Source organism: Penicillium griseofulvum, assembly GCF_001561935.1.
Source record: "Penicillium griseofulvum strain PG3 chromosome Unknown contig_91, whole genome shotgun sequence".
Classification (NCBI taxonomy): domain Eukaryota; kingdom Fungi; phylum Ascomycota; class Eurotiomycetes; order Eurotiales; family Aspergillaceae; genus Penicillium; species Penicillium griseofulvum.
Genome location: NW_024467450.1, coordinates 1,089,394 through 1,110,581, shown reverse-complemented (window position 1 = coordinate 1,110,581; position 21,188 = coordinate 1,089,394). Strand labels below are relative to the sequence as shown.

At 48.2% G+C, this 21,188-nt stretch overlaps 5 protein-coding genes across 5 annotated transcripts; 1 reads left to right on the top strand and 4 right to left on the bottom strand.

Annotated features, from left to right (window-relative positions):
* Positions 1 to 621: 621 nt before the first annotated feature.
* PGRI_067040 (putative ZIP family zinc transporter) lies at positions 622 to 2,027 on the bottom strand (the record flags this gene model as incomplete). The annotated part of the gene is made up of 2 exons (XM_040794418.1): positions 622 to 1,772; positions 1,835 to 2,027. The coding sequence occupies 2 exons, from the start codon at positions 2,025 to 2,027 to the stop codon at positions 622 to 624; spliced, it is 1,344 nt and encodes a 447-aa protein (XP_040649668.1).
* A 3,489-nt stretch (positions 2,028 to 5,516) lies between these two features.
* PGRI_067030 (uncharacterized protein) lies at positions 5,517 to 7,385 on the bottom strand (the record flags this gene model as incomplete). Its single annotated transcript, XM_040794417.1, has 3 exons — positions 5,517 to 5,701; positions 5,771 to 6,775; positions 6,836 to 7,385. The coding sequence occupies 3 exons, from the start codon at positions 7,383 to 7,385 to the stop codon at positions 5,517 to 5,519; spliced, it is 1,740 nt and encodes a 579-aa protein (XP_040649667.1).
* A 552-nt stretch (positions 7,386 to 7,937) lies between these two features.
* PGRI_067020 (cleavage/polyadenylation factor CFT1) lies at positions 7,938 to 12,448 on the top strand (the record flags this gene model as incomplete). Its single annotated transcript, XM_040794416.1, has 7 exons — positions 7,938 to 9,909; positions 9,969 to 10,282; positions 10,335 to 10,502; positions 10,561 to 10,926; positions 10,983 to 11,181; positions 11,235 to 11,310; positions 11,365 to 12,448. 7 exons carry the CDS (start codon positions 7,938 to 7,940, stop codon positions 12,446 to 12,448), a joined length of 4,179 nt encoding a protein of 1,392 aa, XP_040649666.1.
* Positions 12,449 to 13,257: 809 nt separating this feature from the next.
* Positions 13,258 to 15,123, bottom strand: PGRI_067010 (p53-like transcription factor, DNA-binding; the record flags this gene model as incomplete). Its single annotated transcript, XM_040794415.1, has 2 exons — positions 13,258 to 14,887; positions 14,972 to 15,123. The coding sequence occupies 2 exons, from the start codon at positions 15,121 to 15,123 to the stop codon at positions 13,258 to 13,260; spliced, it is 1,782 nt and encodes a 593-aa protein (XP_040649665.1).
* A 2,802-nt stretch (positions 15,124 to 17,925) lies between these two features.
* PGRI_067000 (putative beta-N-acetylglucosaminidase) lies at positions 17,926 to 21,008 on the bottom strand (the record flags this gene model as incomplete). The annotated part of the gene is made up of 4 exons (XM_040794414.1): positions 17,926 to 18,036; positions 18,088 to 20,600; positions 20,656 to 20,774; positions 20,959 to 21,008. 4 exons carry the CDS (start codon positions 21,006 to 21,008, stop codon positions 17,926 to 17,928), a joined length of 2,793 nt encoding a protein of 930 aa, XP_040649664.1.
* Between the last annotated feature and the right edge of the window lie 180 nt (positions 21,009 to 21,188).

The following is a 21,188-nucleotide window of genomic DNA, read 5'->3' as shown; positions in this document are numbered from 1 at the left end:
GGCAAGGAGTATATATTGAGCCTCCACTATTTGTGGACTACGGTTGCAATATCAGTATAGGCACCGGATTCTACGCCAACTTCCAGTGAGTCAAACTTTTGTACAGAATAAAACAAAATCTAACCAGAATTCCTCAAGTCTCACTGTCCTAGACTGTGGCCTAGTTTCCATTGGGGACAATGTTATGTTTGGCCCTAATGTCAACATCATCACGGGAGAACACGAGACGGGTATCGAAGCACGAAAGGCGCATAGAGGACTGGAATTTACGAGGCCCATTGCCATTGGGGATGATTGCTGGATTGGAGCTAATGTGACGATCCTGGCTGGAGTCACTATTGGCCATGGATCTTCCATCGGTGCTGGCTCCGTGGTGAAACGGGATATACCAGCCTTGAGTGTTGCAGTGGGTAGTCCCGCTCGAGTTATCAGATCGGAATAAATAGGAACCAAATGTGTTTCATGAGATTCCCCCGGGATGTACGGAGTAGTATATATCCACATAAAATTCTGATGGATGGAAAGTAGTATTAATTGTATACATTTGAGAAAGGAAAGATCGCTTGCTTCGTTAATCTATCAGACATTATAACCGAGAAACCCCAAACATAATCAATGCTTTTAAGCAAAGGCCCCGACGAATGCCATAAGGAGAGCGCCGCAGGCAACGGACACACAAGCCTCAACACGTCGTCTACCCTTGAGGGTCTCATAGCTTGGCTCACTCAAGAAGTCCTCGGCGAGGAGTTCCACCAGGCCCGCGAAGAGCAAAAGACCGCTGCTAATGGCATTCGTGATGCCAACCATGAGCAGACCTGTTGCGCTGGCAGGGTCGTAGAGATTGTGTAGAACCAAACCGATAGCTTGGCCAAGGGGGGTTGTCGTTCCGTATGCCAGTGACATAAGCCATGGCTTCATGGAATTTGGAGCGAAGAGATCCGGTATTAGCGATGCAATCCGCGACCCAAGGGCGAAACCTTCAAAGGTCTGATGAAAACTGATTGCAATTAGCAGGACAACAAAGGACGTGCCAGTCGCAACACTAAGCGCCATGCCGATGAAGATGCTGTGAAACAAAATGCCAGCTTCCAAGAGAAGGCATTGTAGAAGCTGTCGTTGTGGATTCTGGATCGGCATGTCTGTGTCGGTCGGCTGCCGGTGGCTTTCGCTTCCCCGGGATCGATGCCGGTGGACAGACTGTGACTGCGCAGGAGCCTGTCCGCTGATAAGTGCGTCATTATCCATGTAGTCATCCAGTCCATCAAGGTCATCCACATCGTCCACTTTATCCGGTGACGTGGCTGTCAGATCAAGACGATCCAATTCACGGTCCGAGCCGGAAGCTCTCGTTGCCCTGAACTTGGAGTTGTCCATGCTATCTAGATTGATATTATCTGAAACCTGCCGGGCCTCTAGATTTGAGTAATCATCTGGATCTCCCCCATCCCTTATTGAGTCACGCGTATCCTCGCCAATGAGATTATCATATTCACTTCCGTGCACGTGCTTTGCGCCTTTCATCGCAAAGAACATTTCCACAATAACGACTGCAAATACAGCTATCATTGCAACAAATCCTGCCATAGCACGATATGTTTGGCTCCAGAATCGAGGGAGACATGGGTCGGTCAGGGAGACGAATGCTGTGGGGAGTAAATGGACGAAGGCGGTTGCAATCAATACACCTGTTCCAAAATGTCTTGATATAAAGAGGAACCGACGGGGAATCGGGAGACCAGGGAAACGGCGCGCTAGAACGGGAAAAGAACAAGCTATTGTAGTTTCAGCATTAGCAATGGCCAACCTGAGAGATCCGAGAGAAGCCAGTACATACCAAATGTGCTCAGTCCAAGGATGAGGAACAATGCCATAACATGTAACGGGGTGTTATAGGCCCCACGCTCTTTAGATCCGCATGCTGGGGTATCGTCTGAAGCTCCATCTCGCCGAAGAAGCTCTGCTCGCAAAAGAGCATCGGGGATTTCTGAGATTGCGGATAGCGTACGCTTCAAGTCTGCTCGGAACATATTTAGAAGCCGATCACGATTGATTTATAAGATATGCTAACCTGAAGGCAAACCCTTTTCAGTCTGCCAGTCTTGGGCATTCTGCATTTTGTTATCTCAACCCTGTTGGTGTAATAACATCCCCAGTTGGATTGCGGTGGGGAGTGTTTGATAGGCCGGGTAACGTCAAAGAGATGTAGGTAGTCACACAATTGAGTTGACGCAAGCACGGGAAATTCGAAATCAACAAAGGCATAGGTATTTAAAAACAGAAAAGCCAGAGTGTTCTGGGACACGCGATAATGCGAGTCTCGACTCTCCGGGCCCCTTTCGCTTAGTCATATCTACTGGGATCCCACGTGGGCAATACGCGTACTAGGATTTGTGTATGAAAGTGATATACATTGAATAGTTGGGGTAAAATAGAAATTTGAACTTGATCCCTACCTACCTGTTGCCAACCTTAGTCCAACCTTTGGTACCTTTAGGTCGTGGAGAAGCATCCTCATGGCCTTGAGTCCTCCCAGAACTGCGTGTTTTTGAACCTGTAGTTTTACTGTCTGTGTCTGTTTCCACTCTCGCAATGTCTTTGGGGCTTTGCGGAACAGATGGCTGAGGTGAATCAGTGACCGCATCATCCCATTCTTTTTCTTCTAGCAATTCCCACTCGGCACTGGCCATTTCCCCCTGAAGATTGGACCGCAATTTATCCACGATCTTGGTTGGAGTTGGCAGTTTCCATATTCGCATGAATTCAACACCTTCCGATGCACCCAGGAAAGAGTGTGCCGTGCCGTGAGAATAGTGGCCCAACATGGGAAAAGAAGTTGTCCGCTGAATTGTTGTTTTGGGTGAGTCTTTGGCCGATTTCATCTGTGTCTGTGTGTCTCGTCCGGCAAAGGCTCGCATTAGAGTTGAAGGATGGGCTGGCGGAGCAACCAGTAGTTGCCACAAGCCCTTTCCAATATCGCAAACTTCTTCCCAAGAGTCCGATGAGAGGTTTATCCCTTGAGTTCGGCATAACCATGCAACATTCCATGCTAGGAGAGTGGCTCCTTCAAGAAAGAAGGCGTATGTTGCGGGATCCTCCCTCGCTAACCGGGCTAGAGGTTTATCAATGGAGAGAGGCCGGGGGCGTGGTGTGTGGATGCGCGGGTCCACTGTCCTTGATGCAGCTGGACTTGACGAAGACTGGTAATCAGCTCCCTCGTGACCGTCGCGCGAGCGATATGATGCTGAAGGGGTGTAGATCGTAGGCACGGGATAGTTTTTGTGAGGCAGTGTAATTTCGGCGGGAAGCCTCAAAGAAAGATAGTGCGAGACAATGACCAGAAGATGAGCGACGTTAGAAAAAGACGAAGATATCTGTTCTGGTGGAATACCTGTACTCGCCCTGTTAGTGGATGAATAATTGTTTGAAAGCGACGGTGGGAACTTGCCATTCATATCCCTCAAGTCAACGATAAAACCACTTCCAAGCACATATGTCTCCCGACCTTGGCCCTTCTTTGTAGTCTTCCGCAGGCCATAGAGATTGGCGACTTCTCGACAAAGATAAATACGTGACTCCGCCGTCTTACTATGGAGGGAATGCCAAACGTGCTCCACCCTTTTGCTGGTATTTTGAACACCCGCCAGAATTCCAGCTTCCCGCTCTTCTAGTTGAAAATTGGCAGATTCAGCATCTGAGCGTCTGCGTGCTAGTGCTTCTTTTTGCTTGGCAATCTCAGCTTTCTTGGCTTTTATCTCTGATTTCAAAGCTGTAATCTGATCTGAAACCAATTCTCTCTTTGCCAAAGACACTGCATGTCGAGTGCTTATCGTTTGGAGGACCCAGCGGGGAGAGCAAGTTTTGTCCGTATCGACCAGGTCTTGTCCGTGCGGGGGAGGCTGATCCAAAGAGCTATCACAGGTGACAGCGGTCTCAATTTGCTTTCCAAGGGCTTCTTTCTCCAGCAGAACTTGAGTGCTGTCGATTCGTAGTTGATATAGCTGATTGCGGGCACATGTTGGACAGTGGAAAGAAAGGCGGGAATGAGGGGCACGTGAGCATATGGAACAGCTCATCGCAGACAATTTGATTTTATTTTCGGCTGTTCTTTGAGAGCGTAGGGGGAATTTCCATGTTGCGTTCGATGATAATTATGGGTGCTACTTGAGTCGCCGCCGAGAACCATATAGAGGAGAGAAGGGGTCATTAAATGGATGCAAATTCCACATGACTCAAGTAATATGCTGATCTAAAGGATACGACCGGCTTCAAGCCAGCATGTCAGGTTCGCATCACCTTCAGTAAATCTTCAAAGAGAAAGAGAAGAAAGACGGGAGGATGTGCACATGCACTTGTCGACGTCACCTGACGCTCCGTTATCACAAATCTTATCTTTTGGATAGGAACATTTATGAATCAAAACAAAAGCGACTCCAAAGTTGAATCTATCATTGGTTTTGATATGACCGTGTTCTGATGACTCTCTATTTCAGTCACGCAATTTAGTATGCAGTCCACACCAAATAGGGCCAGCAAAATCCCTCGGCCGGGGGTAATATCACCCTGTGTCAGCCAAGAAAGCAAAAGCCCTCCTGGCAGTGGGAGCTTCCTAGAAAACAAGAGCCCTCAAGCACCAGTAGAAACTCCTACCTCTGCACCTATCCATGATGAGCTTCCGCTTGTCTCTGGATTGACACAAGGACTCGAGGACTGTGACTGGGAACAACTCCAAGGGAAATATGCCGATGCAATGGAAGCACACGGCCGAGTCGAAGAGAATCTTCGAGTTGAAACAGCCAAGCTTCTTGAAGTAAGTTTTATTCGCACATATTACTTGCAATTCTGTGTCTGATCAACTGGTAGGTTTTCATGGCATGGTCTCAAACTACCGTTTCGCAAGATGAGAGCAGGGCTTTGAAAAGGTTCGACCAATCCAGCTTCAGTCTAAGATATCACGAACGAATGATTGATGCCTTACAGGTTTAAGACCCAAATGCAGCACGTTCAAAATTCCGAGGTCAATGTGGAAAACAAAAAGAAGCACTGTAAGTCTCATATTGTCCTTTGACTTGGAAACAAGGTCTGATTGCTCATCTGTCCAAAGATGCGGAAGTAGTAAAGGCTTTCCAAAACGCCCTGGCCTTGCTAAATGATCAAATGAAGGTTTAACCAGATGATGGATACGACGTTTATGATGATTATGAGATTATGTTACTCTGCCCCTTGAGGACTATCTGAGAATCGATTTCCGAAGACAAGAATTGAATTATTATGAAAAAAGAAGCATCCATTATGTATTTCCTTACTAATATTCTGGCTTAAAAAAATGAAAGGCTAAGGCACTACAAGGAAAAAAAGAACCCATTGAAATCCCTGGGAATCGTTCAAATAGGACTGCGTGGAACATCACAAATCATTATTGCAGGTTAAAAACAGTTCAAGTTAATCTCTGGCATATGTAGTCTCGGTGACTACGGGGCTCTGTACTCTAGCCACCGCCATTTGCAAGGCCCCGGTAATTAGCCTTGGGAGCGTTCAGGCCGGGCAGCTCTCCCTATGATGTCTTGCCAACTAGCATTGAAACGTCTGCCGGTATTCGCCAACAAGCCTTCCTCCTCGGCTTCCTCTGCATCTTCATCGAGTTGCGCTTCATCCAACTGAGGTGACCGGAAAAGGGAAGTAAGAAAGACGATCAGATACAAGCCTACGATGTTGGTGTTAGATCAATGTGAACAAGGAATTTTGGTAGAACTGTATCAAGATTTAGACATACCTAGGAAGATGAACTGGGTCCAAAAGAATACAACTCCAAAGAATGGGTAGTTCAGGGTGACCCGGTTCAAGAAGGTGCTCACGACACTGGGTGTGCAGACTTGCTGTGCAGCAGGATTTTTTGCCAGCTCTGAGCATGGCTTGATAAGTTCTTTGCTGTTTGAACAATCTGGTTTCCCGATGAAGGTACCCGGAGCACGGTCACAGAATGTTTGTGGGCCGAATGTGGCATACTGAGGCGCGACTACCATCGAAATGGAGTAATTCAACGCTAAAATGATTAGCATCAACATGGCGGTAGCTAAGAGTAGAGCCTGAGGAGATGTGTGGCCGTTTCTGATTTGGAAAATCCTAATCCATAGGAAGCGGATTCCGACCACAGCGATTCCAACCACAGAGCTGCAGAAAAACAGCAATACAAGTGCGGTAAATATGGCGTAGTCAATGGGAAAGAACCTGGCGGATTTAACAAGCGCCCAGTTGACAGGGTTAAAGATGTTAATATGTGCGAGGATATATCCACAACGATGTTTGCAAATCGAGTTTATGGCTTTGTCGATGGCCGTCAACAACATGGATACCCATGTGAGGAAAGCAATGAATAGCAGCAAGATGCCGCCCAGGAGCTTGAAGGGACGGAACACTGCCCCAATTTTGTACCATGCCCTCATTAACCAGCTGCCTCCGCCTTGGGATTCTTCGGCCAGACGTTGGCGCCGAATCAGGGTCCTCTCTTCCCGCACCAATGTATCAAGTTCTCGGCGGTCCTTGGAGGACAGAAGCCCGGGATCACCAGCACATCGCCCCTCGAGCTGTCGTTGCCGCTCTTGGTTTGTGTCGAGTTGCTGTGTAGTGCTCGCTTGCAAGGTAGCGCTAGAAATTGAGGGTGCGGTCTTGATCAAACTGATTGGCAGAAGGGCCAGTCCCACGGATGTGTATAAGACATAAAGACAGAGCCCAATCGTCATCAATAGACCAAGAGCAAAAGTGAGCGCACGCTCGCCATCTTTTCGGAGTTATGTTAGCTTCATGGTTCTGCCCAACACTAGGATACTGGGATGCTCACGGTTTTCAGTCAGTAAGCGCCTAAAGTAATCCAGATCCATCTCATTTTTTCCCTGTGACACCGGGACAAAGAAACCAACTAGGAACAAGATCACCACGACTGCAACGAATGAGAGCGTGTATTTGAGAGCCCCCCAAATTCGTTGGCCCACAGTTTGCTCGCCCGACTCGGTCGCAACTTCATCATATTCTTCATACCAGAAATATGTGAACGGAATAACCAGAAGACATAGCAGGGCATCCAAGGAGTAGAGGAGATAATAGATGACAGTCAAGGAATAAGTGATTCTGTCCACCACATCCTGTGTCGCCCAGTCCTTTCGCTGGCCTAACTTGGACGACGTAGTCGATGATACCAAAGCGACATCGACAGGCAGCAAGAGCACTGTTGCAAGAAGACTAGTAATTGAAATGATGCAAGTCAGAGTAACCGAAGGAGAGCGGTCGCGAGGAGTTTGGTAGATATAGATAAACACCGACGCCACTGCCAATAGAATAGCTACCACCACCCCATACAGAGCCCAGATAAGGGAAGTCTGAAGGAGGGCCATATTGAAGGACAACAGTTCACACTGTGCAGGTTTGTTGTGAGGTCTGCATCAACACTTCTAGGAAAAGAATGAAGGAATGATGGTAAGAATGAGACTTTCAATAATATCAAATCAAGATCTTCCCTCCCAAAGCTCAATTGCCTGTGTCGTCATTGATTATTCGACGCTAAACCATTTCTAGACATATGCAGAAAATGGCGGTATGAATTTATCCGGCAGAATATGTTGGCCGCTCGATTCTGCCAGACCAGTCAGCTGACCCGCTCCCATCTCCGCTTTGCTTCCGCTTCAAAGGAGCTACAAACTTAACTGCGCGAGGTAGAGAGATCAATCTTGATCTTGATCTTGATCGCTTCTCGCATTTATTCTAAAACTTATACCCGTGCTGTCTCTCTTTGTGCTTACAAGGCTTCGCATGCTCATTTCTCCGTCCCTGGGCTTAACAATTGCAATGTGCATCTCAGACCATATCAAAAACACAATTTAGCTTATTGGCGGTTTCCTTGCAGTATCAAGCCTTCCACGAGCTTTGACTGTGGACCCAGTCTCCAAATGCAGTGCTACACAGAGCTATTACCCCCAACGGGGGTCACTCATGCTTTGGCAATTCCTTTCACTTCAGCAACCGCCAGCAATTTGATTGTTGTCAGAACCTCTCTACTGCAGGTTTTCTCTCTCGTTAAGCTCTACCCTCAGCCACAGAAAGATGGCTCAGAACCACATTCTTCACAGTTGCCTCAACCAGAAACGAAATTAACACTGGAAAAGGAATACCCACTATCCGGAACCGTGACTGATTTAAGCCGAGTCAAAATCTTGAACACTAAGAGTGGAGGAGAAGCCATCTTGATTGCAGTCCGCAATGCCAAGCTCAGCTTGATTGAGTGGGATCCTGAGCGTCATGGAATCTCAACAATTTCCATCCATTACTACGAGCGGGATGATCTGACCCGCAGCCCCTGGGTGCCTGATCTGAGCCGGTGTGGAAGCATCCTGAGCGTTGACCCAAGCAGTAGATGCGCGGTGTATAACTTCGGAATTCGTAACCTTGCGATTTTGCCCTTTCATCAGGCGGGTGATGACTTGGTGATGGATGACTACGATTCAGAGCTTGACGGAGAACGCCCAAGTCAGAACTCTGGCGGGGGAGCACAGATCGAGAAAAGCAATGAAGCACCGGTGCACCAAACACCCTACTCCTCGTCTTTCGTCCTGCCATTGACAGCCTTGGACCCTTCATTGCTACATCCGATAAGTCTTGCATTCCTATACGAATATCGGGAGCCGACGTTCGGAATTTTATATTCTCAAGTTGCAACCTCCACTGCCCTCCTTCATGAAAGAAAGGATGTGGTGTTCTACGCTGTGTTCACACTGGACCTTGAGCAGCGAGCTTCTACCACCCTTCTTTCCGTGTCTCGTCTTCCTAGTGACCTGTTCAAAGTCGTGGCACTCCCACTCCCAGTAGGAGGTGCCTTGCTTCTTGGTTCAAATGAATTTGTTCATGTGGATCAAGCCGGTAAAACCAATGCGGTGGGAGTCAACGAGTTTTCAAGGCAGGTTTCATCATTTTCAATGACCGACCAATCGGATTTGGCGTTCCGCCTCGAAGGCTGCGTGGTTGAGAGACTTGGTGGTGATAGCGGTGACCTACTACTAGCACTTGCGTCCGGCGACATGGCACTGATCAAATTCAAACTTGATGGTCGGTCTGTCTCCGGTATCACTGTTCACCCTCTTCCGGCGCATGCGGGTGGGGATATATTGAAGTCGGCCGCCTCATGTTCCACTTGCCTCGGAGATGGAAACGTCTTCATTGGCAGCGAAAATGCCGATTCGGTGCTCCTAGAATGGTCGCATTCATCTGCCTCCACTAAAAAAGCTCGGCTTGAGTCAAAACAAACAGCAGATGGTCTTGATGATCTTTCAGATGATGATGACCAGATGGAAGATGATGATCTTTATTCTACGGCGCCTGGGTTGACACAAGTCGATAATCGCATGGGAGCCGACAACTCAACCCCTGAATTTTACAACTTCCGACTGAACGATCGCCTTTCTAGCATTGGGCCACTGCGTGATATCACTTTGGGCAAAGCTTTCTCAAGTACGAACGGCAAAAGCCAAGATACATGTGAAAGTGTTGCCGCAGAACTGGAGTTGGTTGCATCCCAGGGCTCAGACAGAGGCGGTGGCTTGGTAGTCATCAAGCGTGAAATCGATCCCTTGACTACCATGTCTCTGAAAGTCGATGATGCGGATGGTGTTTGGTCAGCTAGCGTCACAAAAAGGAGAGGACCAGCCAGCACAGACAACCCCTCCCGTCAATATGTGGTTATTTCTCGGCCTACAGATTCGGAGCAGGAGGTAAACGATGTCTTCGTCGTGGAGGAACAAAGCTTGAAGCCTTTCAAAGCATCAGAATTCAACCCGAACGAAGATTGCACGGTTGATATTGGATCTCTGGCAGGCTATACTCGTCTAGTTCAGGTCCTGCGGAACGAGGTCAGAAGCTACGACATAGGTACGATCTACTCCAACCTCCTAACCAGCGTTGCATAAGCTTATCATGAGACTCTACAGACCTGGGACTATCACAAATATACCCCGTTTGGGATGAAGACACCAGTGATGAGCGCGTCGCTGTGAGCGCCAGCTTTATTGACCCTTATCTTGTGATTATTCGGGATGATTCATCAGTACTCCTTCTGCAGGCGGATGAAAGTGGTGACCTCGATGAAGTTTCGCTTCCAGTAGAGATTAGCTCCTCACAATGGCGTTCTGGATGCCTTTATAACGATAATTCTCAGTCATTCAGCGTTGCAGGCTCATCGTCGAAGGGCTCTTCAGAAGGCGAAGTGCTTCTATTCCTATTGAATTTGGAGTATAAGCTATCGGTAGGTCGTCATGAAGGAATCTTTGGGCATTTTTTTCTGACTTATAATACAGATAATCCGACTTTCTGATATGCAGTTGTTCGCGGTCATTGAGGGCGTCGACTGCTTACCACCAGTATTGTCGACCGAGCCGCCCAAACGATCTAACACACGGGAAACCCTGACAGAATTTGTTATTGCCAATCTTGGTGATAGTTCTAGCCTTTTACCTTACCTGATTGTAAGTATCTTTTATGTCAGACTATGGCTTTCTCTGGTCTCTAACCGAAACATTCCAGATCCGAACGGAAAATGACGATCTTATATTCTATAGACCGAGCCTCGTCCCAGCAAATACTGGTCATGGATCGTCTCGTCGCTTGCAATTATTCCGAGAGTCAAATTATGCTCTACCAAAAAACCTTTCGGGAGAGGCATCCTCTCAAATTCAGAAACCACAGCGGTTGAGACCGCTGAGGGTTCTTCCTAATGTCTCAGGGTTTAGCACCGTCTTTATGCCGGGAGCTTCATCGAGCTTTGTCTTTAAGACATCAAAGAGCTCACCCCACATCAATCGTCTTCGAGGAGACTTTACACGTTGGTTAAGTACCTTTGACTCGGCCGAAACTGGCTGTGATAATGGGTTCATTTACGTGGATTCTCAGGTGAGACTTTTCGTTCATAGTTATGCTATCTACATTTACTAATTCCCTCTTTTTAGAGCTGTATCCGGACTTGTCAACTACCTCCCCAAACTCAATTTGACTATCCGTGGACATTGCGCAAAGTCCCAATTGAAGAGCAAGTCGACTTTTTGGCCTACTCAACGTCTTCTGAGACGTATGTTCTCGGCACAAGCCACCCAGGAGACTTCAAGTTACCGGAGGGTGATGACCTGCACCCTGAGTGGCGGAATGAAGGTTCGTGATTGTTTCAGTCGTTTCCCATCTTGCTATGCTAACTCAATCTCAAGAGCTATCATTCTGTCCGAAAATCCCTGAAAGCAGCATCAAGGTCATCAGTCCCAAGACATGGACTATCATTGACAGGTAATAATTCCATGAAACCCGCGACCTAACGAACCCGAATACTAATATTCATAGTTATCCTCTGGATCCCGATGAGCAAGTGACGGCGGTGAAAAACATAAACATCGAGGTTTCGGAGAATACGCACGAGCGGAGGGATCTAATCGTGGTCGGAACCGCCATTGCGAAGGGAGAAGATATGCCATCTCGCGGGACGATCTATGTCTTTGATGTGATCAAAGTGGCTCCAGACCCGGAAAAGCCAGAGACAGGCCGCAAACTCAAGCTGATTGGCAAGGAGTCAGTGAAGGGCGCAGTGACAGCGCTGTCTGGCATCGGAGGCCAGGGATTCATAATCGTGGCCCAGGGACAGAAGTGCATGGTCCGCGGTCTCAAGGAAGACGGGAGCCTTCTTCCCGTTGCATTTATGGACATGCAATGCTACGTAAATGTCGCGAAAGAGCTGAAGGGCACCGGCATGGTTATCCTGGGTGATGCCGTGAAAGGACTCTGGTTCGCCGGTTACTCAGAGGACCCATATAGAATGACACTTTTCGGCAAAGACCCCGAGTATCTGGAGGTGGTGGCAGCCGACTTCCTCCCAGATGGAAACAAGCTGTACATGCTAGTTGCTGACAGCGACTGCAACCTGCACGTCCTACAATACGACCCCGAAGACCCGAAGTCCTCCAACGGTGATCGACTTCTCAGTCGGAGCAAATTCTACACCGGCAACTTCGCATCATCGGTAACCCTTTTGCCGCGCACACCTGTTTCATCCGAGCTCACAGAGTCATCCGAAGAATCAATGGACGTGGACCAAACCTTCGCCACACACCAGGTTCTCATCGCTTCGCAGAACGGATCCCTAGCGCTTGTAACGTCGGTTGCCGAAGAGTCATACCGTCGACTATCGGCGTTACAGTCTCAGCTGATCAACACTGTCGACCACCCTGCTGGTCTGAACCCGCGTGGGTTCCGGGCTATTGAAAGTGATGGCGCTGCGGGACGTGGTATGGTTGATGGCAATCTATTGTATCTATGGCTCAATATGAGCAAGCAGCGGCAGGCTGAGATTGCGGGCCGGGTCGGCGCGACGGAGTGGGAGATTAAGGCTGATCTAGAGACTATTGCCGGTGATGGACTCGGATATCTGTGATGACGGCAGCGGACTTTTTTCGGTGCATTAGTTTTAAGGAAATTACAAAAACTCACTGAGTGAGCTTACTCTTGCAATTTGATCCTACGGGAATAGTCGCTTGTGCGGCCTTGTGATGCCTCTTTAGTCTCAGATATTCCCTTTAGATTTCTTGTTTTATATGGCAAAAAGTGGTGGGAAAGGGGTTTGCAAACGACGAGGTCCATATTATGACCTTTGAATTAGCATATATTGTCTATGTGGAAGATGAAAAAGATAATGATCCCAAGATGGGATTTTCAATATGGCGAGAACATGTATAGCTGAAGGTCCTCTCTGCACCAAGCCCCATCACGATCAAGTAAATAGCGTGATATCATAACACAATGGGATATAACTAAACCATCCAAAAGGAGAAAGAGAAGAAAAAGAGACCCTAGTACCTATCCCAATTCCAACGTGGGTAATCCAAAGTCCAAAACCCGTCCAATCCCAAAATTCACCAAAACAAAAAGACAATAAATCAAGTTGAAACACCTCAGCACGCCACATTCGCCATTTTTCGCCTTGCATGATTTGAATTCAAAGAGAACCGATCTTTGAAAACACACATGCCAAATCCCATAGCCCCCCAGCATCAATATCAGTAACACGTTCAGCATATCAGCTTGGAACCAACCATGTTTTGTAATTTGTGTTTCATGGGCGAGCACAAAGCCAGGTCTAAAAAAAGCGTAAGAAAAGAAGTAAAGAAACACCCTATACCAGAGTGACAATGCAGATGAGAAGAAAAAAAAACAAACGTCGCCCAGCACCCCAGTACTAAGGGTTTAGCACACATCTTCTGCGGCAAAGTATCGTTTGCTCCGACCTCTGGACGCCACGAATTTCATCTCCGGCATGTTGGTGTGATGCACTACATGTGGTCGGTAGACAGCGTCAACGGGGGCTTGCCAGTCATCTAGCCCGAGGGGAAAGTACTCGTAGAGAAGATCAGTGCTTTCGTTCGGAAAGGGGAGCGATGATGCGAATGACTGGGGCAGGTTGGCAGTCTCCAATAATGGCATGGACGAAGCAACACTCCGCGAGGGAGTTTGAGAGACCGCATGAGAGAGCTTGCGCATCTTAGAAGGCGGGGCCGATTGGTCGAGACTCAGCGATCGCTGATGTGACAACTCAGCAGCGAAAGGGGAAACCATCTTTTGATCAAGATGGAGGTTAGGATCACCTCCGTCTTCCTCGTCTAGCAATGACAGATTAATCGGTGCAGCGGCCGCTGTAGTGGAACTGACGCGACGATGTGAGTCCGTTGCCTGGGAGAGCTGCTCCGGGCTGGAATGAGGGAACATGGACTTCGGGGCATGAGACATGACATTGTTTGAATTGGACTGTGGAATGGGAGTCCAATCAGGTGTCGCTTTGTTCTGCTGCATAATGCTCGGCGGAGGAACCGACGTTGTCTCGGGAGAGCTACTCTGGGCGGCTGGTTTCGTCTTGGCTGGAGTCACGCTGGCACGACGCGGGACAGATTCGCTTGTTGGTGTGCGGTTCATGGCGGAATTAGAGGTGCTAGCCTGGGCATTCTTTCGCGAAGCGGCAGCACTCCCACTAAGGGGGAGATCTTTGCGTGACTGGAAGTTGCGTGGGCTGCGGCCACGAACGATAACGGGTCCTGACTGCACCTCTGAGATGGGGATCTTCGCACCAGTGGATAATGTCGCGACCACCTTGAGCCGGACGACAAAGTGTTGCTGTAGCTCCTTCCGGCGACCATTGTTGGCGGTCGCGACACGGAATTGTAGGCGTTTCCAAGCGATAGGAAAGGTCGCGTAGTCCGAATCCAAATCCTGACCAGCCATGATATCCAAGGGGATTGGGGGAGGCTCCTTCTCGATCTTAGCACCAGTGCTAGGGTTGTTTTCCTCTGGCGCCGTGCCAGAATTAGCGGCAGCAGCCGAGGGGGTCTTCCATGGCACCGAGATAATCTTCACGGGGTTTCCTTCCACCGATTCAGTGGCTGATACGGTGAGTTCTTGGGCTAGGATGGGAATGCGGTCGCCTTGGTCGGTCATTATATAGCGCATCCCGCGGGGTAAAGTCACCGAGCCAGTAATTTGGAACAGATTGCGACGGTAACACGTCAACTCGGCGCCTTGTTGGGGCGGGGCATTTTCCGAAGGGGATGTTGTATAGGGAGACTCGGCGAGAAAGAACATCCCGTGCAACTGTGCCGACACCGATAAGGAGGTTCGGCGCATGGAGTAGTCGAGGAGCGTGAAGTGATATACTGGTGGCGAGAAGCTCAACAGCTTATTGTTGTGGTCGATCGACGAGTCCTGGGGTTGTTCCTGGGGCGCTGGGTCAAAGGGCGCCGGCATCTCGGTAAAAGGGTCATCGTATGCGGAAGAGAAACGCCTCAGTTGATGTGACAAATTAGGCGGCGCAAAAGTAAGATCCTCACTATATATCAAATTAGCAAAACAATTTCCCAGCCGAGCGGAGTGGATAATCCACCCCTCTCGTCCCACTTGGAGATCTAATCACCTAACAAAGGTCTCCGAATCGAAGTTAGAACGGTGATCGGGTAGATCCAAGCCAGACATCGCATTGAGATAGTCGGAGCCCTGTAAATTCCCAAGCGACAATGGACTAGCCAAGTACGGTGTCATCGCCGCCATAGTATCGAAGCCCTCCATGGTAAGAGCTTATGCGATACGGAGGCACACGATGCGGGGGAGGAAGATATATAGAATTGTCTTTTATATAAAGACAATCTAAGGAGAGAAAGAGAGGAAAGAGGTAAAAAAAAAGAGGAGAGTAGGGTAAGAGAAAGAGGTTAGAGAGAAGCCAAGGATGAGTAGACAAGACCTGGGGAATGCTGCAAGCAACGGAGCGGAAAGATAGGCTAAGGCGGGAGTGAAGGCGGAGAGGACATTTGAGACGGAAATGGAAAAGCTCAGAATTATAAGTGGATAAAATGGTATATAGGTATTAGAGTGTGTACCTAAAAAGAAAAGAGCAAATCACCAGAGCCGGAGGAAGAAAGAGAGAGAGGAATCTCGTTCTGCCAAACGATCAACGGATTCGGGGAATAGTGGAGCCGCGGTTTTTGCGGAGAACGAACGCAGCGCTGACTCAGCTTTTTTATAGATAAAAAAAATAATAATATAAAAACCAGAGAATGATTTTTATGTTTTTAATATTTTTTTTTAATTATTTCTGGTACGGAGTACAAATATCCAATAACAAAATTAACATGCAAATCCCTCAGCACCGATGGGGTAAGACTTGATCGCCGGCTCTCGGCTCTCGCTGGGCCCTGAAGATCAAGTAGATGTTTAAAATAAGATGATAACTCCCAATATAGCATTCTACACTGAGATATTCTAATGAATACGAAATTAGTCGTGAATATCTGAGATCAAATTCACTTTTACGGCGAATACCCACCTGCCTATTAAGGTGGTGCTGCTTCGGGTTGACCCTCCTGAAAACGCCACATATTAATATTAAATATTAGTACTCCGTATCAGTATTGGAACTGGAATCATTATAATGCTTCCCAGGTTTACTGTATAAGTAGGGTAGGTCTGAATATATATAGTCTTATGTTCCAGTCTAAATCTTCCAAAAGCATACATCTAAAACACAATTCCATTACATTTCAACAATGTGATCACATTCGCCTCGAGGATGATCAGCATCCGCCGTCTGACATGCAGCTATAAAGGCCAATCAGAATATGCGGCGTATTGGGTTGGAAACCGCCGCCCCTCCCCCCGTACTCTTCTGGACCCTGTACTTTGGCTACGCCCCACTGGAAACGGCAGTGATAAGCTGCAATAATTCATAAATAATGCTGGGCAATCTGTAATCTGCAATGTAATCATGCATGTAATATGTTGAGCATTCAGATATGTCCTTCGTACCTCGGTGCCTTGGTAGCCTTAAAGTTAAGCTGTTTGGTTTCGGGTCCGGCGATGTCCGTGGATCTACAAAGTTCATCCTTTTCTACATCTGCACGTTTCTTGGTAAAAAAAAATAATATTTTACATTTCAAATAAAAACCGTTGTGGAAGGAGATACAGTCCAGTAAAAGTCAGACGGGTAAGATTGGGAAATTGAGTGGCGAAAGAGTAAAATAGAAGCTTCCTCGTTCTCGCATGTGAGCACAAATGAGTCTGTGCATTTACCCGATTTGATTTCATTATTCCCTTTTCATTCTTCTTCCGGCGCGTTTCCTGTTGCGGCCTAGAAAGTATACCAAGGTTCTGACCACGGAAGCCATCCATGGTTGGACATGGAATCATTTTCAAGGTTTCCAAGGTTGTAAGCTCCCGTCTTTCTAACTGAGGGTCTGAGATCCCGAAAGCTTCATATGTATATATTTATACCCTAGGTGCTACTGTACCTGAGGAATATCTCTCAGCATTCTTGGGATCGTAGATCAAGAATGTACGAGACCTCCAGAAGACTCCCAGTACACCAGTAAAAGAACAAAAAGAAGCTCCGCTTGTACAACTGAGGGATTTTTAACGCAAACAGAAGACTAAATTGGTTCAAAGTTTGAACCAATGAAATTCATTGGTCCGGGTCAAAGTCAGGCCCCGAGGCCCGATAAACCCGTTTGGAGTTTTGCTTCTTTAATTCGAATAAAAACTCTTTGGAAGAGAAAGATAGAATAGCGCACGGGTCCTCTTTATATACCAAATCATTTCTAATGTCACTTGAAATAAAAGCCCCAATACTACGCGCCCCCCCTCTTTCTTTTTCTTTTCGAAAAAAGTGGATTCTCCGCCTCCGGCGCCAAAGCGGAGTTCCGTTTTGAGTCCACAATTCATTTTCCCCCATAAAGTCTAGAAGTTAAAACCCACATTGCAACAAAATCTAGCCTAGCCGAGTTCGACTTCCAACGGACGTCCGGTCCAGTAAGGTCTCGGCTTTAATTTTGATGCCTTTTCTGAAAGTCAAACATGTTTCCCCCCACAGGCTTAATTAATCCTCAGATTGGATGTAAGTTTGGAACTGTGGACATGCACTAGCTACATACGTATGTCCGTCCACGGGTCCGAGGTTTATACAGGACATAATTAAAGGTTTTTTTCCCCCTTGTAGATCGATTTATCCGCGATTCCCGATTCCCGACTCCAGGCATATATACACTTTGAATATTCCCACATTTGCATGTTCTATCTCCAGTGCCAATGGGAGCCCTGTGGCCATAGAATTCAATTGATTGAACCAAATGACAGAACAGACTTTCTGTCCTACCACTACCAAATGCCCCCAAAGAATCAAATAGAGTATATGTGTGAAAACTCCCCGGAACCGTTACCGGATCGTGTGAAACAAAGAAAACGGGTCCAGATCCAATTGGAAAAAGAAAGAAAATGGGATAAAACGAATGCCAAACCCAATGCGATATGGATATCATAGAGAGAAAAACAGGTCAGGAAAGAGTAGAAAGGAAAAGTCGAATCGAGTCAAGTCTGATATATCTACGCATGCATCATTGTCCACGTAGCTGCGTCGCAGTTCACTTCCTCAAAGCTGTGTAGCATAGTGAATCCCATCGTAGAGAGACTGTCGAAGTTGTCGTCACCGTCGACCTATGTTTTGTTAGAAATATGAATGGAGAAAAGAGATAAGTGAGAACATACACAGTCCATAACTACGGCATTGGCACTCAACTTCCGGATCTGCTTGATCGCCAACAGGATCAGACCTTGCATAACCGTAGAATAATCCTCACCGCAAGAAGAAATGACGGGAGATGAAATGCCTCCGACAGAAGCTTGGGTCGCCCGTAGCACGGGCATATGCTCCGCCAAGGCAGATCGCTCATTGTAGATCACGATACTCCCGAGGATAACCCCGTCGGAGGGCCGCTTGGCCCGGATGATCCCGCAGTTAGGCGCGCCGCCCAGAGCCATGCGGTAAATGTCGGCCACCCCCTGCCGCGCATATGTTTTAATGTGATCGAGAATCGCGCGCGAAAAGTCCCAGCCGTACACGAGGTCGTATGTGATCTCGGCACTCTGCAGGGTCGCAGTGAGTCCGTCGGGCGGCACCCATGTCGACAAGTTGCGCAGTATCACGCTGCACACTGGTCGCGAAAGCGCGGTGTTCCACCCCATGTTCGCAAACCATTGTCGCAGCCGCTTGCGCTCAACAGGGTTAACGGTCGGGATGCCAAGGTAGATCCCTGGTAATCGGGATCCTAGTTGAAAGCGCTTCATCCCGCTCCGTTGGAGTAGAGTTCGAATCGCGCGGCTATGAAGAGAATGTCCGATTGATAGTTTCCTTCGAGAGGGATCCACGATTAGACATGCAAGGACCCCGGTGCCTGTTGATCGAAAGAAGTAGGTCGCGCAGAACCCATAGATGGCCTGCGTGCTACTGTTCCGGACAACGAAATGAGCTTCGTCGATATCCTCCTTTCGTAGCAAGAAGCTGGTAGCAGTAGCGCCAAGCAGTTCGGATGGCTGACCTGGTGCACAATCGTCTCGGATGGTGTCAAGCAGAGCATCCAACCCAAAAGAGTCGCGGTCCTCGTTCCAATTTTCGACAAGCCAATGCTGTCGAGACTGTTGAATTTTCTGCGTTCGACCAATGGAACCGGGCAGAGCCGCTGAAGGTGTCAAGTCGCCATACAAGACTTTGACCAATGCCTGGAGGGCTGTTTCCGTGAAGTCATACGTGCATATATAAGTACCAATTGAGGAATCCATGGCAAAATCATATGGCGAGCTAACAGCCACCACAATCAATGGCTTATGGCGGCGTTCGCCAGATGAGGTATACTGTGATTGGCAGATCATGGAGACATGTTTTGAGAATCCTTGCTGATATAGATTGCGATTTGCATCTGCCGTGACAACGACTACGGCACTCGCTCTTTGGATGAGGTCTTCGTGGATGGGACGCACGCCATTGGAAGTATAGGAGGTGTGCAACACCCGCCCATTCCTCTGCCGTGAAAGAGATCGTCCAAGTTCTTTGAAGACGCCCTCTCCGCTCAGAACCGAGGAAGTTCGTTCCGAAGATAACGGATCAAGTGGCCCATGCACAGACTCTGCGACCGAGTGAGAGACCGCTGATGTGGGGAGTGGCTTGACTAGCGGAGTCAGCAGCAAAAGTTCCTCGTCTGCTTCGATGACATTGGACAACGGAAGTAAATTATTCTTATCTCTCATCACTGTAATGGAAGAGTTGTAGGCTCGGGTAGAAAGGTTCGTATGCGAGGGTTGCATCTGTGTAAGTGAAGAAAGCCCCGGAGGGTTCAGTGCCTGTTCCCACGATGTACACCGCGCCTTCAAATCCAAAACTCGGCGCAACGATTGTTCAATTCTCTGACGACCGATGATACCGTTCTCCACGCCGAGCTTCAATCCATTGATGGCTTCTTGCTGGACCGGGAATGACCGGCATAAAAGGATGACATCGCAGCCGGCATTTTTCGCCATCACCGTGCCACCTCCTACTCCAATGTTATGTGTGAGTGCCTCCATTTCCAAGCATTCGGAAACGACAACCCCTTGAAACTGGAGATCTTTTCTCAGGAGCTCGTCAACCACCTGATCACTCAAGCACGCGTGCATCACGTTCATCCCAGCAGACGACAATGAGACACCTCCCACCATCATGGCATCCAGGCCCTGACTTATAGCGTTGCGGAAGGGTACAAGCGCACTGAGACTGAGTTGCTCCAAAGATTCCGTGATAATTGGGACATCCGTCTGGGAGCCGATAAATTCCAGATTACCATAGGATGGAAAGTGTTTCCCACAGGTTACTAAACCTGCTTCTTGATAACCCCTCATGAACTGTACACCATATTGAGACGCCTCTTGGGGATCGTCACCGGCGGTACGAACGCCTAGTGGCTGATTTCTCACATTGGTCAGAACATCCAAAACGGGTCCTAAGATCCAATTGACCCCAACTGCCTTTAGCTCCTGTGCTGTCGCGAAAGCCACCTCATGAGCTAAAGATTTGGACCCAGTGGCTGCAATGCCCATGGTACTAGGGAATTGGCGAATATATATCTCATCATATAAACTGTTGACGCCACCATTCTCCTGGTCTAGGGCAATTAGTAGCGGAACGAGATGGCCTGCATCACGCGCAATGGTTTGTAACTCCAGAACTAATCTGGTTGTATCCTCGGCCGCTGCAAGCGCGTTAGTGACTATCCAAGTTGATGGTGAGGGCTCTTTTAAAGATACATTTCAGATTTTTAGCAGATAGCAGCACAGCGCCCAAATGGTAATCCTCAATAAGTGATCGAATCTGTGGATTGACTGAAGTTCCATCAAAGCCCATCATAAAGAGCTGACCCATCTGCCTGTGCCATGTCAGCGCGCCCGAGGTGCCATATTTCCTAAAGTGGAAATAGTTTAAAGACCCTCATCCCCAGATTGGCACCCAAGGTTCCACAATGAAAGGAGATACCCAGACAGATTGGAAAGGGGGGGGAGAGGATTAATGCTGATAGGAGATGAGCTAAGTGAAAAAGGAGATCGACATACCTATCTAGGTCCTCCCAGCCCGGAGGCAGCATGTCCTCTTTCCGGGCCATAGCCCGAGGAGGAATGCCTGCAGCGGCCCAGAAAGGTAGGATGCAAAGGGTGCAGTGGTCGGAGGATCAAGGTGTGGACACCGCAAACGTCTGACAAGTAAGGAATATCAAGCCAGTGCACGCGCGTAGTCAGGTGACAGGGGGTAAAAGGGTTGCAAGAGTCAAAAATTGGACCTCGGG